The sequence below is a fragment of the Lissotriton vulgaris genome, chromosome 7 (genome assembly GCF_964263255.1).
Source record: "Lissotriton vulgaris chromosome 7, aLisVul1.2, whole genome shotgun sequence".
Classification (NCBI taxonomy): domain Eukaryota; kingdom Metazoa; phylum Chordata; class Amphibia; order Caudata; family Salamandridae; genus Lissotriton; species Lissotriton vulgaris.
Window position 1 is genome coordinate 16997900 of NC_141695.1, and position 16069 is coordinate 17013968.

General features: G+C 43.7%; 1 protein-coding gene and 1 long non-coding RNA gene across 3 annotated transcripts in view; both read right to left on the bottom strand.

The window, feature by feature from the left end:
• The window catches only part of LOC147700529 (uncharacterized), a 41879-nt gene that overhangs the window by 3073 nt on the left and 22737 nt on the right, over window positions 1-16069 (bottom strand). For both annotated transcript variants that reach the window (XR_015297391.1, XR_015297390.1), the window contains exons 3-4: window positions 14306-14381; window positions 8704-8936 (exon numbers count right to left, since the gene is read on the bottom strand). This is a non-coding gene — a long non-coding RNA (uncharacterized LOC147700529). The remainder of the gene's footprint in view (window positions 1-8703; window positions 8937-14305; window positions 14382-16069) is intronic.
• LOC147700530 (uncharacterized) lies at window positions 6280-8649 on the bottom strand. The gene has a single exon (XM_086929686.1). The coding sequence runs from the start codon at window positions 8210-8212 to the stop codon at window positions 6350-6352; it is 1863 nt and encodes a 620-aa protein (XP_086785812.1). The 5' UTR covers window positions 8213-8649; the 3' UTR covers window positions 6280-6349.

A 16069-nucleotide genomic window follows, 5' to 3' on the forward strand; every position in this document is an offset into this window, starting at 1 on the left:
AAATCTATTGTTTTGCCAGAACTCCAAGAGGGGGAGAAACACATTAACATCCCAGAGTTGTGAATACTTGCGCTCAGGTCTGAACAACCTAATCTTTCTCAGGAGGTGACAAACTCAGGGATGTTCCCCTACAGAAATCCCATTGGGAGGTTCGTACCCCACTATGATCTCTGACCTGTGTTGACTGTATGATAAGTCAATTCAACCTGTGACAACTCGGACAGGAAGTTTAGCATATGCACTAAACCTTCCCTACAGGATCCACCTCCCATCCTACACACCAACAGGACCACCTGTGCCAAGCTAAGCCATGCTGTTTATTAGCTGAGTCTGCCTGCGCCTTTCTGATGTGATCAAAGCCGGTTCCGATAGAGCCCCGAGTGTCCCAAATCAGCAAGTCATCAGTTTGAGCGAGCCGTTTACCACTAGCGGGTGTATGTTGCCCTTCACATCCATCAGAATGTTCGGATTCTGGGGAAGTAGGATTGAAAAATTTAAAGAACTTTCCAGAGGAACTGGAACCCACACTTGAGATCCCCAAACCCCAGTGATACTAGAATTAATGATGCCAAATGTCTCCTGCCCAGCGCTGTCGACCTGGTTATCATAGACAATGGGGGGAAATGATATGGTTTGAGCTGACTCCAAACCTGCAAGAAAGCATCCAATGCTAATGCCAGACAGTCCAAACTCCAACTGAGGAATAGGCGAGGTTGGTGACTGAGATGCGAAATAAAGAGGCCCACTTAACAGTTGTCCCGCTTGCTATTGACATCTGGAATATGGCCAGGTCCAGTTTCCAAGCACTGTAATCCTTCAAGTTTATCTTCTGTAGTACCTGAGATCCTGTGGTCCAGGCAGTAGTGCGATAAGTCCCTATCAAGATTCACCAGAACATTGAACCATGTGCAGCTAAGGTGGCTGAAGTATTGCATTGTTGATAAATTATCCATCTTTAGGAGGATGGAACAGGACACTGTCTCTTGTGAGTGACCGCACCACAAAGGCTCCTGAAAGTAGTTCTAAGCATCTGATGTGCAACACACGTTTATACTCTGAACAGTGGCCTCTGGTAGTGATAACCATGCAACAGGCCACCCTACTAGACTAGCATGCATCAGATACGATCACCATGTCCAGAGCAGAGCCTATGATGGCGCTCCCATTCCACACCACAATGTAGTCCATCCACCACTGGAGCTCTGACCTGGCTTCTTTCAATAACTGGACCCTTGTAGCATAAGAGAGACCTGTTTGTACATAACCTTTTAAAACTTGGAGGGCTCGATAATGTAGAGGACCAGGAAACATTGCCTTAAAAGAAGTCGCTATTAGCCCTACTGTCCTGGGAAGATATCTGAGACATAAGTATTCTTTGTTCAGAGTGAGTTGTGGCACTTTTCTTAACAATAGAGTCTATGAGAAAATCTAGAAAGCATATTGATCGTGAAAGGGTGAACTGAGATTTCTGTTCATTGATAATGAACCCGAGATCCAGTAGCAGTGTGTGTGCCATCTGCAAAGGTTCTAGGTGGGGGGAGGAGGTCCGGTTTAACAGGAGAATGTCATCCAGGTAGATTATCAGTCTCACTCCCCTGGACTTTATAATCTGCCCACAGGGTTCAAGACCTTGGTGAAGCCCCAAGAAGCGTAAGAGAGGCCGAAAGGAAGTGCTAAGAATTCATTATTATTATTATTATATTTATTTTTATAGGGCGCGCAGCTACCCGGAGGTTTCCCAGCGCTAAAGACACGTTAAGCGAGAATACAGTAGGGGGACAAAAGGGCCTAATAGAAAGTTTATTGGTTAAACAACCATGTTTTCAAGTTCCTGCGGAATTGGAGGTAGCATGGGTCTGTGCGAAGATAGATAGGGAGGGAATTCCAAAGGGACGGGGCAAGGTATGAGAAGAAATGACCACCCATTCTTGCTCGGTTAATCCTGGGTACCTGAAACTTATGTTGGCTTGAGGAGCGGAGGGTTCTTGAGGGACAGTATTGGTGAACAAGGGTACTCAGGTAGGATGGTGCTTTACCTGATTTTATTCTGTGCATGAAACACAAGGCTTTAAATTTTGTGCGGCTTTCGATTCGAAGCCAGTGAAGATTACGTAAACCAGAGGAGGTGGAAGATTTTTTGGGCAGTTTGCAAAGCAGCCTAACCGCTTCGTTTTGTACTGTTTGAAGTTTCCTCGTGACTTCCTTACAGGCTCCTAGGTACAAGATGTTGCCATAGTCCAGTCTGGATGTGATTAGAGCCTGGACAACGGTTTTTTGTGTGTCCTGGGGGAGCATCCATATGATCATCCTAAGCCACTTGAGGATGGTAAAACAAGTGGCAGCAACTCTGACCGCTTGTTGTTTCATGGACATTTGGTCATCAAAAATGATGCCAAGATTGCGAGCGGTTTTGGAAGGAGAGGGTGTGGGTCCCATCTGAGGTGGCCAATGTTGGGGACCCCACAGGGCAGTGTGTTTACCAAACAGAAGCAATTCAGTTTTTTCCCCCATTGAGTTTAAGTTTGTTATCGTGCACCCATTTGGCAATGTTGTTAAGGCCGGAGCAGAGGGAAGACGGGTTAGAGTGTGCGTTAGCGGAAAGTGAGTAAATAAGCTGGGTGTCGTCAGCGTATGAGTAAATCGTCAACCCGGCTTGTTCCGCTAAAGTGGCAAGGGGACTGATCTACAAATTAAATAATATGGGGCTGAGAATCGAGCCTTGAGGAACCCCAAATTGAGAGTCATGTGGTTTTGAGGAGGATGTGGAAGAGAAGACTTGGAAAGTTCTGTCATTGAGGAAGCTTTTGAGCCATGCAAGGGCAGATCCAGAGATGCCACAAACTTGCAAGGTGTTAAGGAGGATGGGGTGGGAAACCGTGTCAAACGCGGCACTGAGGTCGAGTAAGATGAGTGCCACGGTTTCCCCATTGTCAACTTGTCGGCGTATGGTCTCAGAGACCCCTGGAAGAGTCGATTCGGTTGAGAATCCCGACCTAAATCCCGACTGGGATGTGTGAAGGAGATTCCTTGATTCCGTAAAGTGAGTGAGTTGAGTGACAATGTGTTTTTCCAAGATTTTAGAAAATAAGGGTAGAAGCGAGATTGGGCAGAAATTAGAAGGGTCATCTGGATCCGCATTAGCCTTCTTCAGCAAGGGTGCTATCATAGCATGTTTCCATGCCTTGGGGACTTTAGCTTCCCTTAGGGAGGAGTTAAGGAGCTCCAGAATGAGATTGAGGCAGGGGGTGTCGAGTGTCAAAAGGACTTGTGGGGGAAAGGGATCCAGAGGGGAACCTGATTTGCTATTATTAAAGATCTCACGTAATGTTGACAAGTTGAGCGAGTCCCAGTTTACTAAGTGCTGAGAGGTGTCATTTAAAGATGGGTCCGGTACAGCATTGTCAGAGTGAGAAATCATTTTGGGAGATTCAGGTGCTATTGAAGGAAAAATTGGGTCTTTGAAATCTGCATAGATGTTATCTATTTTGTTTATAAAAAATTCTGCCAGAGCATTGCACTGTGAGGAGTCCAAACATGGGGCTCTCGGTTGACAGGTAGCACCAGAGAGTTCTTGCACTATTTTAAAACGTGCCTTGGGACGGTTTTGTGCATTCTCAATAGGTAATTTGGTATATTCAGCCCTGGCTATCTTACAGTGTGCATGATATTGAGCTAGGGCAGCTTTATATAATAGCTTTATCGAGGGGTCGTAATGAGCACGCCATCGACGCTCTAAATTTTTACATGCAATTTTTTCCAGTTAATTCATACAGTTGGCCTGCTCACTTTTTTAAATTGTAAATCAGAGGTCAATAATTGGAATCCAATTATCAGGAAGTAGCATGTCCCGGAGGAGATGGAGGTTCTCCATCTTGAAGTGGTAGTTAACTACCTACTTGTTGAACTCCCTCAAGTTTATCATCAGACAAAGGTCCTTGTCTTTCTTTGTGATAAAGAAAAGATTGTTAATAAACCCAATGGTGTAAAGTTGAGGGAACACTGGCTCCTTTGTGTAGTAGGTAATCAACCTCTAGAAAGATTAAGTAGCTGCCTCCTTCCGACAAACTCCGGGGCTGTACTTTAATTTTGTAAAACTCCATCTGGAAACCTGATAGTGTTTGTAACACTCAGGCATCCATTGTAATTTGCCTTCATTTGGGGAAAAACATCTCCAGGCACCCTCCCACTTTTGGTTGGGAAAATGGGTATCCCTCACCTGAAGTTCCGCGGGGGCATTGGTGGAACCAAACAATGTTCCTCGGCCCCTGCGTCTGCACCTCTAGGCCAGAAGAAGCCTCCAAAACGCTTCTGGTTTTGAAACCGGTATACCCGGATTAATGGAACATTTGGGAGGCTGAGGAATAGGGGCAGCCAGAAACGCACTCCCTGCCTCTACCAGCCTCACCAAAACCTATTTTCATAGATTGCTGGGCCTCGTCCAACGAGGAAAAGGTGGTAACACATTTTCATAGCTCTTTTACAAAAGGGTCTCCAAAGAGGCTGCCTTCCCCCACTGCACCTGCTTTCAAAATACCTAGTTCCCCCAGTTTGAGGTCCATTTTGATCAGCAAGGAGCGACGCCTCTCTGTAGACTGTCCCTAATGAATATGGCAATTCATTTGGTAACTTACAGCAGCAGCTGAGGAGCAAAGACCCACTGCTTCAACTGCAAGCTCAATACAAAATATAAAATGATAATACTGTTCCGTTATTATAATTTAATTTTTTGTATTGAGCTTGCAGTTGAAGCCAGGTTAGTTTAGGGTAGGGCCGGACCGGGCTCCGTGACATCGAGGGAGGACGACTGGTGGCTGCACCTTAAATGAACACGAGAGTGTAGCCGGCCAAATGTCATGCACACTTTGCATGTTCCCCACAGGCTGTATTGTACAGCCTGGGTGGAGAACATGCACACCCTCTTGGTCCCTCTCTGAGAGCCGGACCACGGCGCTCAGACCAATCACAACACTGCTGTAAGGCAACGTTGTGATTGGCTAGGGAATTCTGGGAAGCTGTATGCTTCCTGCCGCGGAGATGAGGATGAAGAAGAGGCGGCGGCCGGCGGTATTCAGGTAAGTGCTTTAATTCCTTTTTTTATCCCGCCTCTTTCTCTCCCCCAACCCCACCACCCTGCTCGGTAGCAGCCAATACTGGTAACTTAGAGAGGGAGTACTAATTTACACACAGCCAAGTATGCCGAGTAGACGTGCACCGTACACTCACACACTGCAATTGGATAGGTAGATAAGCGAGACAAGAGTACAAGTGTCTCCTTGATGTTGGCGCCGACTAGTGGTGCTGATGTGTAACCACGCTCTACGAGCTCACCATTGAAATGGGCCACCTGCAAGGATTATTAGCTGGACTCCAGTAGCGCGGGGGTCCGAGTTATAGCGCAGATGAGCCTACGGGCAACTGAGAATATCTGCTGTGTTTCACTCACAGAAGGCACCTGTGGTGAAGGGCATAACACATGAGGAAACCTCGACGAGTCTGCTAGTGGGTCAGTATACAAACACTAAATTATGGAACAAACCCACAGCAGTAAAATGGAATAACATGCCAATAAGCGCACATTAGTCACACATAAGAACATCAACAAGGAAGAGCACTCATCTGGCTGCTGAGCAACAAAGAAAGAGAAGTGCTGTTGCTTAAAGGATGCTCTTGTGTGGTGGCAGCTGATGTGATTGGTGAATTGGAAAGTTCTATACTTGGACTCATGGGAACTGTAGTCCTGCATTTTAAGATTGTGATGGTTTAATGGCTGCTGAGATAAAAAAAAAAAGGAAGAAAGTTAAACATAATCTGAATCTCCGGTCCTGACATACAATTCTTACTAATGGGTTACTGTCTTAGAGTTATGCGACAGTTTCCATACAAATATGTAGCAACACAAAAGTTAATCTTGAAGATAATGCTCTCCAGCACCACGAATATAAGAATAATTTAATGTTCAGTTTTGCATTATAAATTGATTCTTAACCTGTGGTCCGAGGACCCCTGGGAGTCTCCAAGGCCTACTGAGGTGGTGCACAAATGTTTACAAAATTAACTAACTTTAAAATTAACAAATTTAAATTAATAAAGTATCTACAAATAAAGAAGCACATTTGAAACTTATTTTTATATAATGTGAATTAAACTAAATAGTGAACTCTTTTAGCATTTGTTTATTATATACTTGTTTTTTTGTATAATATTTTTAGGAGCAAATTAATAAATTGCTTAGACAGGGTGTCCTTGGCTTCCAATAATGACTCAGGGATGGTCCTGGATTCCAGTAAAGATTAAGTGGAGGTCCACAGAAGTCAAGAGGTTAAGAACCGCTGTTCTAGCTCTTTGTACTTCATAGCTTTGGTATGCTTTCCATATGTTGTCTTTCATGGGAAGTAAGACATCTTTTCTGACTAAATCCTTTTCCACATTCCGTACACTTGTAACGTTTTTCTACAGAATGTATATCCTCATGTTTCCTAAGATCTCCCTGATAACTGAAGCTTTTTCCACATACAGTGCATCTGTAAGGTTTTTCGCCAGTGTGCGTCCTCTCATGCAGAGTAAGAATGAATTTACGGCTAAAGCTTTTGTCACACTCAGTGCACTGATATGGTTTTTCCCCTGTATGTGTTCTTGCATGACTAGTAAGATGGTGCGTACGCCGGAAACATTTGCCACATTCAGTGCATTGATAAGGCTTTTGTCCATTATGACAACGCATGTGGACATTAAGATTTCCTACTACACCAAAGCTTTTTCCACATTCAGCACACTGATATGGTTTCTCACCAGTATGCGTTCGCACATGTTGGGTTAGAGAAACTTGATCACGAAATCTTTTCCCACATTCACTGCACTGGCATGGTTTCTCATCTGTGTGTATTTTTACATGTTGAATAAGATAGCGTTTGTCAAAAAAGCTTTTCCCGCATTTTGTACAGTGATGTATTTTTTCTCTTCCTGTGTGTATAGTTTTGTGCCTAAGTAGATCCCCTTGTTGACTGTAACTTTTCCCACATTCACAGCATCGAAAGGGTTTTTCACCTGTATGAATTCTACTATGGATGCGGAGTTTAACACTAGAACTAAATCGTTTGCTACATTCTGAGCACTGATAAGGCTTCTCCCCAGTGTGCATTCTTTCATGGACAGTAAGATTTCCTTTTCTATTAAAGCTTTTCTTACATTTAGAGCACTGATAAGGTTTCTCACCCGTATGCATTCTTAAATGGACAGTGAGATTCGGCTTACACCCAAATCCTTTCCCACACTCACTGCAAATATGTAGCTTCTTACCCACATGTGTTCTTCTGTGGACAGCACTGTTTGTACCATGTTTATTGGCCCGATATGGTTTTTCACCTGTATGTTTTCTTTCATGTCTCCTCAAGTCATTTTTATCATAAAACCGTTCGACACATTCAGTGCAATAAAAAGGTTTCTCTCCAGTATGGATTCTCTCATGTCTAATAAGAGAAACCTTTGTGTGGAACCTTTTCTCGCATTCAGTGCACTGATATGGCTTCTCTCCTGTGTGTCTTCTTATGTGAACAGTAAGACTTCCCCTCTGGCAGAACCTTTTCCCACACTCAATGCACTGATGAGGTTTTTCCCCTGTATGTGTTTTCTCATGGTTAGTTAGACTGTCTTTAGCACTGAAACTAATGCTGCATTCGGAGCACGAGTAGGGTTTCTCACCAGTGTGTGTTCTCTCATGGACAGAAAGCTGTCCCCGCTGACAGAATCTTTTTCCACATTCAGAGCATTGGTATGGCTTATAACCAGAATGTGTTCTCTCATGGTAGATCAGATGGATTTTGTAATTAAACTTTTTGGCACATTCAGAGCACTGGAAGGGCTTGTTATTTGCATGTATTCTTTTGTGGATGATAAGTTGGTGCTTTAAAGTGAACCTTTTGCTACATTCAGAGCACTGAAAGGGCTTGCTGCCTGTATGTATTCTCTCATGGATGATACATTGGTTTTTTACCCTGAACCTTTTCCCACATTCAGAGCACTGGAAGGGCTTGTCACCTGTATGTATTCTCTCATGGACAGTACGTTGGTGTATTAACCTGAACTTTTTCCCACATTCAGAGCACTGGAATGGCTTGTTACCTGTATGTATTCGCTCATGGATGATTAGTTGGTGCCTAAACCTGAACCTTTTGCTACATTCAGAGCACTGATGTACTTGCTCACTCAGCGGCATCTCTTGTGTACAGTAATCTCTGTCACCTATGGGTGGTAAGCCCTGTCAGCAGAGAATAGTGAGCTCTGGCACCGTATGACAGGGAGCAACCTCTATCTCCTGTGGATACTAGGCTCTGAAACCAGATGCAATAAGGTTCGGTCAGCTGCATATAGTAAGCTCAGTCTTCTTTGGACCTTAAGTTCTATCTGCTGTGTAGAGTACGCTCACTTGGATGTGGATAGTGAGTTCTGCCAACTGTGTATAGTAAGCTACGTTGGCTGTCGCTAATGAGATCCGTTGTCTATGTCTAGGGAGCGCTCCTGCATAAGTGTACTCACATAATTTCACAGTCAAATGCATCTTTCATGTTTAGAAATAACTATCTGCTGGTTGAGATATTTTACCAATTAACAAACCCACACCGTGTTTTTTCAGTATAAAGTCTAATATGTAATAGAAGGAAAGGTATATAGACTCAAAGAGTCCAGAATTAATTAGATTTGTCTTGCCTCGAGGAGGTGGTTTTCTGATGTGACCACTCAATTGATGGGCGACTCAAACCATGTTCACATTCTGTTAACTTCTCATCCCTCAGTTCCTGATTAGTTTCCGACCACATGTAGCTTCCAGTGTGGTGTCTGCTGCACCTTCACATGTTTTTTCATTACATTTTTAGCAGTGTCATTCTTCAGGTGATTTAACACAGGCGTCACTGTATCAGGTTCTGCTGAAGCTTTAATACCTATTGGATTAAAATAGTTTCTCTGTTAGCTTTCTGCATGTACAATAAAACACAAACAACATTAAAGATCTGATCTTGTGCACTACAAAGACACGTGTGCATATGTTTTGAATCAGTTAGAGTCACGTTCCTGACAGAAGCACTGGGGCAGTAGGGGTCTGACAGTCTGTGAAGTAAAATAACTTGGGCCAGTTGAACAAAGCCTTTTTGAAGCCGCAAAGGGTCCAATACGCAGAATCGTGCCGATTGTAAAAAAGCATTTGTCTTAACTTCAAATCTAAATTGCAATTCAGTAACTTGTTACCGAATTACAATTTAGGTTTGCAGGCAAAAACCATTCGCCATTTGGAAAGGGCTTATTTAGAAAGTTCTGTCTAGTAACCGAATCAGATTGGTATGTATTAATTGTCTGCGACCAAATGCTGGTTGCAAAATCTTATTCTTTTACCACCACTTCACAGGAGGTGGTAGGACATTCATAAATAGGAATGGGCCCTAAGTCTGATGGGAACGTGACCCAAGTGGACCCATTCCGCTTTCTGAATGAGTGACAAAAACAATTTAAGATTAAGCAGTGGTCCCATACTTACCCACATATACAAACGTGCACTTGTATTAGTTTTTTTCCAATTGCATCCAGATTTCTTTCATGGAAATGAGTTACATTTAAAAAAAGAAAAGTATATTTAAAAGCAAACACAGACAAGGTGGTCTACTGACCTCAGCATTTCACCATCCCTGTGATGGCTGCAATTTCTAAGGGGGCGCAATTTGCGACCTAGGTAGGTCCAAGTGTGACCCACTGGAATCAGCAATTTCTGAACCGACTTATTAGTACATAGTTCAATATTTATATTAGCACACTGGTTGCAAAAATAGTGATCGCAAATTGCACCAAATATTTTGTGACCAGTTCTTAAGGCACATGGCCCCCTGAAGAAATTAACACTTAATGAGTGGCGCCATTGGTCTCCTTGCGTAATATAGTCAGGTTCTTTGGCAGTTTCACAGCAGATCGCAAAACTACTGATCACAAAATAGCTGCCCAATCATTTGGCCAACAAGATCCAGACCAGCAATATGGTTTGGGATCGGACAGCACAACTACAGTTCAACAGTAGCACGATACAGCCACATCATAAAGAAATCTACTTCCACATAATTAAAAACGTCAATACAAATAGAGAGAACATGACAGAGTTGAGACTCAAACAAAACAAAAGTATCTGGATATTCTGTCTGGATGTTGTTGTGCGTGGACTTATGGATGCAGAGATGTATTATTGGTTTAGCTAATACATATATGCATACTATTTTTCTTTCGGTATCCTTCATGAGATATTGCTATAGCTGTCACAATTGTGATATGTTAACCAAGTTCAAGCTCTATTTAACATTTTTACTAGCAGCCTGTCCCGAAGTTGTCCGGGTACGAAAAAGAATGTCTTAAATGGTTAGAATAGGCAAGGCAAAGTTTTTTTTAAAGTTCATGGCATAGTACATTTATTGTTTCATGCGACTTGCCTGTGCGGCTGCTCAGAACCCCTCTTTCTGTTGCGCGGAAGGTGAGCTTGTGCTCTGCGGTTTGTTGTCCTTTCCGCAGATGCGAACGTGTGTGCCCGCTCCTGCTGACGCCCCTGATCAGTCCTGGCATGCACACTGAGGGTGTGTACCTTAGTAGGTTCACGCACTCCCCAAAGACTTGCTTGGTGCACATAGACGCCCCACAAAGCATCACTGCCAAACGCCACAACTCCAAGGACTCTATTCCCCCTCTCCGCAATGCTTCCGGCGTCTTTGTGAAAGCTGTGCCCCTTTCTTTATGCCTGCCACCTGTGACAACGCCGATGGCTCACAAATGAGTGAAGCTTTTATTTTTGTTCCCGCCACAAATACTGTGAGTGTTATCATTAATGGAGCGTGAATGGGCTGGCACAGTGAAATCGGCGGCCATTTAAAATCCAAGGACGCTATTCCCACTCTCTGCAATGCTTCCGGCGACTTTGTGAAAGCCGCGCCCCTTTCTTTATGCCTGCCCCCGTGACAACGCCGAGGCTCACAAATGAGTGAAGCTTTGTTTTTGTTCCCGCCGCAAATACTGTGAGTGCTATCATTAATGGAGTGTGAATGGGCTTGCACAGTGAAATCGGCGGCCATTTTTTTATGCCAGCCCCGGCCCCTCTGACAACAGTGACGCCCACAAAGGCGTGAATGTTGCGCCGAGTAAATAGTGCACTTTTGAAAGCAGCGCCCCTTTTTTTTGTTGCCTGCCCCTTCTGCCAACGCCGAGGCTCACAAATGAGTAAAGCTTTGTTTTAGTTAGCGCTGCAAGTACTGTGAGTGTTATCAGTATCAGTAATGGAGCGTGAATGTGCGCGCATATTTTATTATCGTTTTTTGTTTTGGGCCAGGCCCCTCTGACAACGGTGATGCCCACAAAGTGTAGTTTGAGACGCCCATCGCTACTTTGACTTCCCACGCTACTTTGACACGCCCATCGCTGAAAGCAGAATGCCAACGCCCACAAGGGACTACTTTACCCCTAAGGTTGTTTGACCTTTCTATTGTATATGGTGGCCAGATGTATAGCCTATGTCCATCTGCTGCAACTCCCCTTTCCAATGCTGTGTTGGGTGTTGTGATTGGTGCTATACTTTTCGAGATTACCCGCCTCAAAGGTTTCAGCTCTCTCTCTTTTTAATAGTAGTATAGATAATCATAAGAAAACCTGCAAAGTAAGTGATGCTGAATTATCACAGTGCAACAGGTAAAAAGCACAATATCTCTTATTGATATTACAACATGGTTTACCTACAGGGCCGGAATGGTAACCGAAACTGGCCCTGTCAAAGTTCTCAGCTGGCCCCTGGGGGTGTGGTCGGGGGGGGATCTGGGCTAGTAGAAAGCTTTCTACTGCTTTTTGCTTATGTTGCAGGGAGCAGATATTGCAGCTGTGCAGCAAAACCGCAAATAACAAAAACGGCCCCCCAAGTGACTTAAACATGCCCCCACCCTGCCAGCCCACCGGGGAAACGCCCAGTGCCCACTACGGCCAGTCCGGCCCCATTTACACAGCCCAGAAAGCATCAATCAGCGACTTCATTAGAAGAGTCACAGGCATATGTCGGTTGGTGCGAGCTGCTCTATTGGAATCAAAGATTTTGTTATGACCCTGCATCTGCCACAGCTCACTCAAGACACGCATAGATCAGGCATCTACCAACTCCTATTGTGGGAAGTTGTTAGGTACCTTAATGAAGGACCCAATTTTAAACACCCTAGAGACTCCCGATCTGGGGAACAATATGATTTAGTTGCAGCAGCACTAAGCCTCTGCTGATTCATCTGAAGGTTTGGCCTTTTGGCTAAAATCATGCCTATCCTATAAAATAAAGACTTTGGAAACAAAGCTTTTTCGATCTTTTGGGGCATCTCCACTCCTCCTGGTCCTTATCTTAAATGAATTAACATTTACAATCAAAGCTCCGCATGGAATGTAGAATCTCCCATAATCGAGTTAAAGGATGAGTATTTGGTGGGAATTGTCCACTTGTGTTGGCTACAGACTTCACTGAGACGTACGAACTCACGAACGATGAAGACGAGTGAGGAGTTCCTATACCCACAGCCCCTCCCCTAAAAATGTTGTCCTCTGCTGTTCCACAGATAGCTCAAAGTATACAAATGGTTCTGTCAGGTGTGTACTATTAGTTTCAGTTGTACTGAATCATAAACAATAAAAACATTTAGAAGCTTTTTCATTAAGGAAGAAAGAATGCATACATTTTAAGGTGAGTTCATCTACGAGAAAAGAATGCAATTCCAAACAAACTAGGGTAAAAAATACTTTTATAAATTCTTTTAATTTATAGTTACCCTGATTTCAAATATGAAAAGGCTGTACAAAATACACAATGGCGCATCAAAATATGAAGCAAGGTGACATTCAGTGCTCAGTGATATTGGTGAAGGTGTCAAAATATACAGTGATGTTTAAGAGGGAGGACAGGGAGGGGAATTTGGCCATTAGCACAAGGTTATCAGGAACTTCTGAGGACCACATCCGTTGGTCTTCTCACAGAGTCCTTAGTGCTGGTCCAAAGTATTGGAGTGTCAATGTTTCAACCCTGGGTGAGCCCTCTTAAAGGGTCAAAGCGGGTCTTCATCAGGACTGGGAAGGGCGTGGGGGAGGGGGATAACAGCCTCTACGGGTGCCCAGTAGGGCGCACCCAGGTGGGGTTATAGTAGAGCCACTGGTAGTTCTGTAGCTGATACGAGGTATTGACTCCCTGGTTTGTTATGTCGTTGAATCAAGAAAACTGTTCATTTTGGTGCGATCAATTCATATACGAGGAAGCTCATCAAAGATGCAATACACTCGCATGTAACCATTTCGGGCAATTCAAGGCCCAGGGGTACTCTTTGAGAACTTGTATTTAATCCAAGTGACGGTCTGGGGCAGTGATTCCTTTCTTGCTCTGTCCGCACTCGCTTAGCTCAGCTGAGCGAGCGCCATTCTAGATTCTAAAAGACTAAAGTCCTCATTACAAATTGCCCCTTAATTACGAGGGGACCATTAACAGAAGTTACCTGCATCTCCAATCAAACTAATGAGATTTGTGGGATAGCTGCAGATCTCTTTACTCTCACCCGGAGTCTTCAGCTGCTTATAAGGGTGAAAGACTGGTCCAAAATGAGGAACTAACAGGGGAATGGGACCTGATTCCTCATGTAATTTCTCATTAATTAAAGGAAGTTCATGGCCACACTCGTCAACTGATACAGGAGTGCTGGTTACTCTGGTTTCAGGAAATCCGGCCTATTTCCCAGGCTGGTCCTAATAAGGGCATTAAAAGGTTGCTTACATTGTAAGGTTCACTTGTAAGGTTTTAGACCAGAGGAAAGGTTTTGAGAACGAATAGCACATGTACCTCCAAACACAGCTAGTCGGTCTACTCTATACCCAAAACCTAGCAAAGACCCCACCAGTGGGGTGGTTTTGGCAGGGTGCTGTAAGGGATTGCCTGGCCTGTAGCCCTTTACATGTCAACCCCCCAAAACCTCAGCTCTGAGGCGTCCTGGAAGTCCTATCCTGCCTGTGATGTGCTCTCCTGGTCATCACAGCTGGCCTCCATAGCCACATACTCTCCTTGGCAGTGTGGTCACCCCAGCCAGTGCACTGCTCCTGGTCTTGAATGCCCGGTCCTGAGGTCTCACAAGACTACGGTGACATTTCCAAACCTGCAAAAGATTAGGCAGCATCTTGGGTGCAGTTGTATTTTAAGTATGGTTTGGCTCTTGGATTTCTTCTACAAACGTCAGAGGAAATGTCTACGCCTGCTCCAGGTCTGCACTCAAAACAAGCTTACCAGCTTTGGACCTCCAGAACCCTGTTCTTCGATCTTATTCTTCAAGTGTTCGTTTTCTCATGTCCAGTCTTGAACCCTGCATGAAGTAAGAAAAACAAACAAACAAAAAAGATTAGTGTTGGACTTGGCCCTTCTGGCAGGGTCACCCCTGAACTTTTTTCCTTTTAATGTTACATCATTATAGTGATTTCTGGTCTTTGTGCACTTTAGCACGGTGGCGCAGTGTAAAGTGCGTGCGCTCTCTGAGTGCGTGTGCGAGATTGGCCTGCCCTCCCATAGGAATGCATGGGGGATATGTGTGTCCATGGTAGCTCCTGGTGTGTAGGGAGTGCAGGGTCGAGTTTGGTATGTGCGAACTCGTGAGAGTAAATGCTGCGCGATTATGTGTGCGGCTTTATTGTGTCTAGTGTGGAAGTGCCACGTCTAGAAGTTAGCATGTCGGTGCAGTTAATGTGATTTGACTGTCTGGCTTGTGATTGGCTGGAGCTGGCTGGTGTGTCTGGCTCCAGGAGTCAGGATGGGTCTGAACAAAATATACACAGATTGAAGCACTCCACTTATACTAGCCAAAATTTAGCTTAGTTCATATTGAAACATCTAAGCAAAAGCGATTTTCATAAGAATTATCTTTTTATTCTTTTGTTCCAATCCAATCCCAACCAACGCGTTTCGCTGAGGTTATTTACTACCTGTCGGCTTCGTCAGGGCTGGAAATAATACAAAATAATATACTCTTACCATTATGTACATTTTCGTAAATTTGAAAACAGATAGAGCCCCACATGGCCCATGCGAAAACATGTGTCCTTATTTTACAGAAGTGAATACATGCGTCTAAAAACATTAACAACTTATTTCATCAACAAATCAAATTAATATTTACAAATTTCAGTGAGGAAACAGAACCTCATACCCTTTTGGTGAACTTTATACAGAAATCATGTTCATGCACATTGCAAGTGAAAAAACCTCATGTGAAATTGCTCTCTTCATTTATTATAACCTTATGCCCAACAGATTATTATTGTAGCAATGTTTTACTTTATGTTCTATTTGAACCTGCCAAAAAGGGGAAACAAATCCTTACTCTCAAGTTTATGGCATAACGGAGGACTTAGAACAGCTTCAATCACTCAATCTACATTGTTGCTTAAGGGTAATTTAGATTTCGTACCTCAAGTCTTTTGTAAGGGTGCTTGTAAATATTATTTGCTGCACTTTCTTAAGTCGGAGTGAATATTGTCCTTATATTGCGAATTCTAAAAGAAAATATATATCCTTGTATGAAGCCATCTCTCAGCATCCCTGTTAACCTTTTTCTTAAACCTGTACATCACTCCAAAGATTTAAACAATTAAAGGTCTCACCTGCACTTTTATCTATAGCATCCGAAAGAACTCCACTTGTTTTATATCACCTTATATAAAGATTCCAATTCCACCTTTCCTAAAAGCAAAGAGCCATAATCATATTCAAACTCCTGTACCCTTATTTATTAGTAACAAACGACATCACGTCTATTAAGTCACGTAGAATCACAGTACCTTCTAAATCATGCTTTGTGCCGATATCAGTCTTTCACTCCGCTGCCTTCGTCATACTGCACCCATCAACTGTTAATCCAAAACGCATCATTATTATAGCGTTACAGCCGCTAGTTGTTATGAACTTAAACCCTATTATATACGCCCTTACCTTGTTACACTCTCACGGCGTCCCGTGTACAGGCAGCAACATCAGCCTGTCTCGCGCCCGTTAAGTGGC

Bases quoted from the DNA above. Each gene is read 5' to 3' on its own strand.
- LOC147700530 (XM_086929686.1), bottom strand. From the start codon at position 8,212: ATGCCGCTGAGTGAGCAAGTACATCAGTGCTCTGAATGTAGCAAAAGG.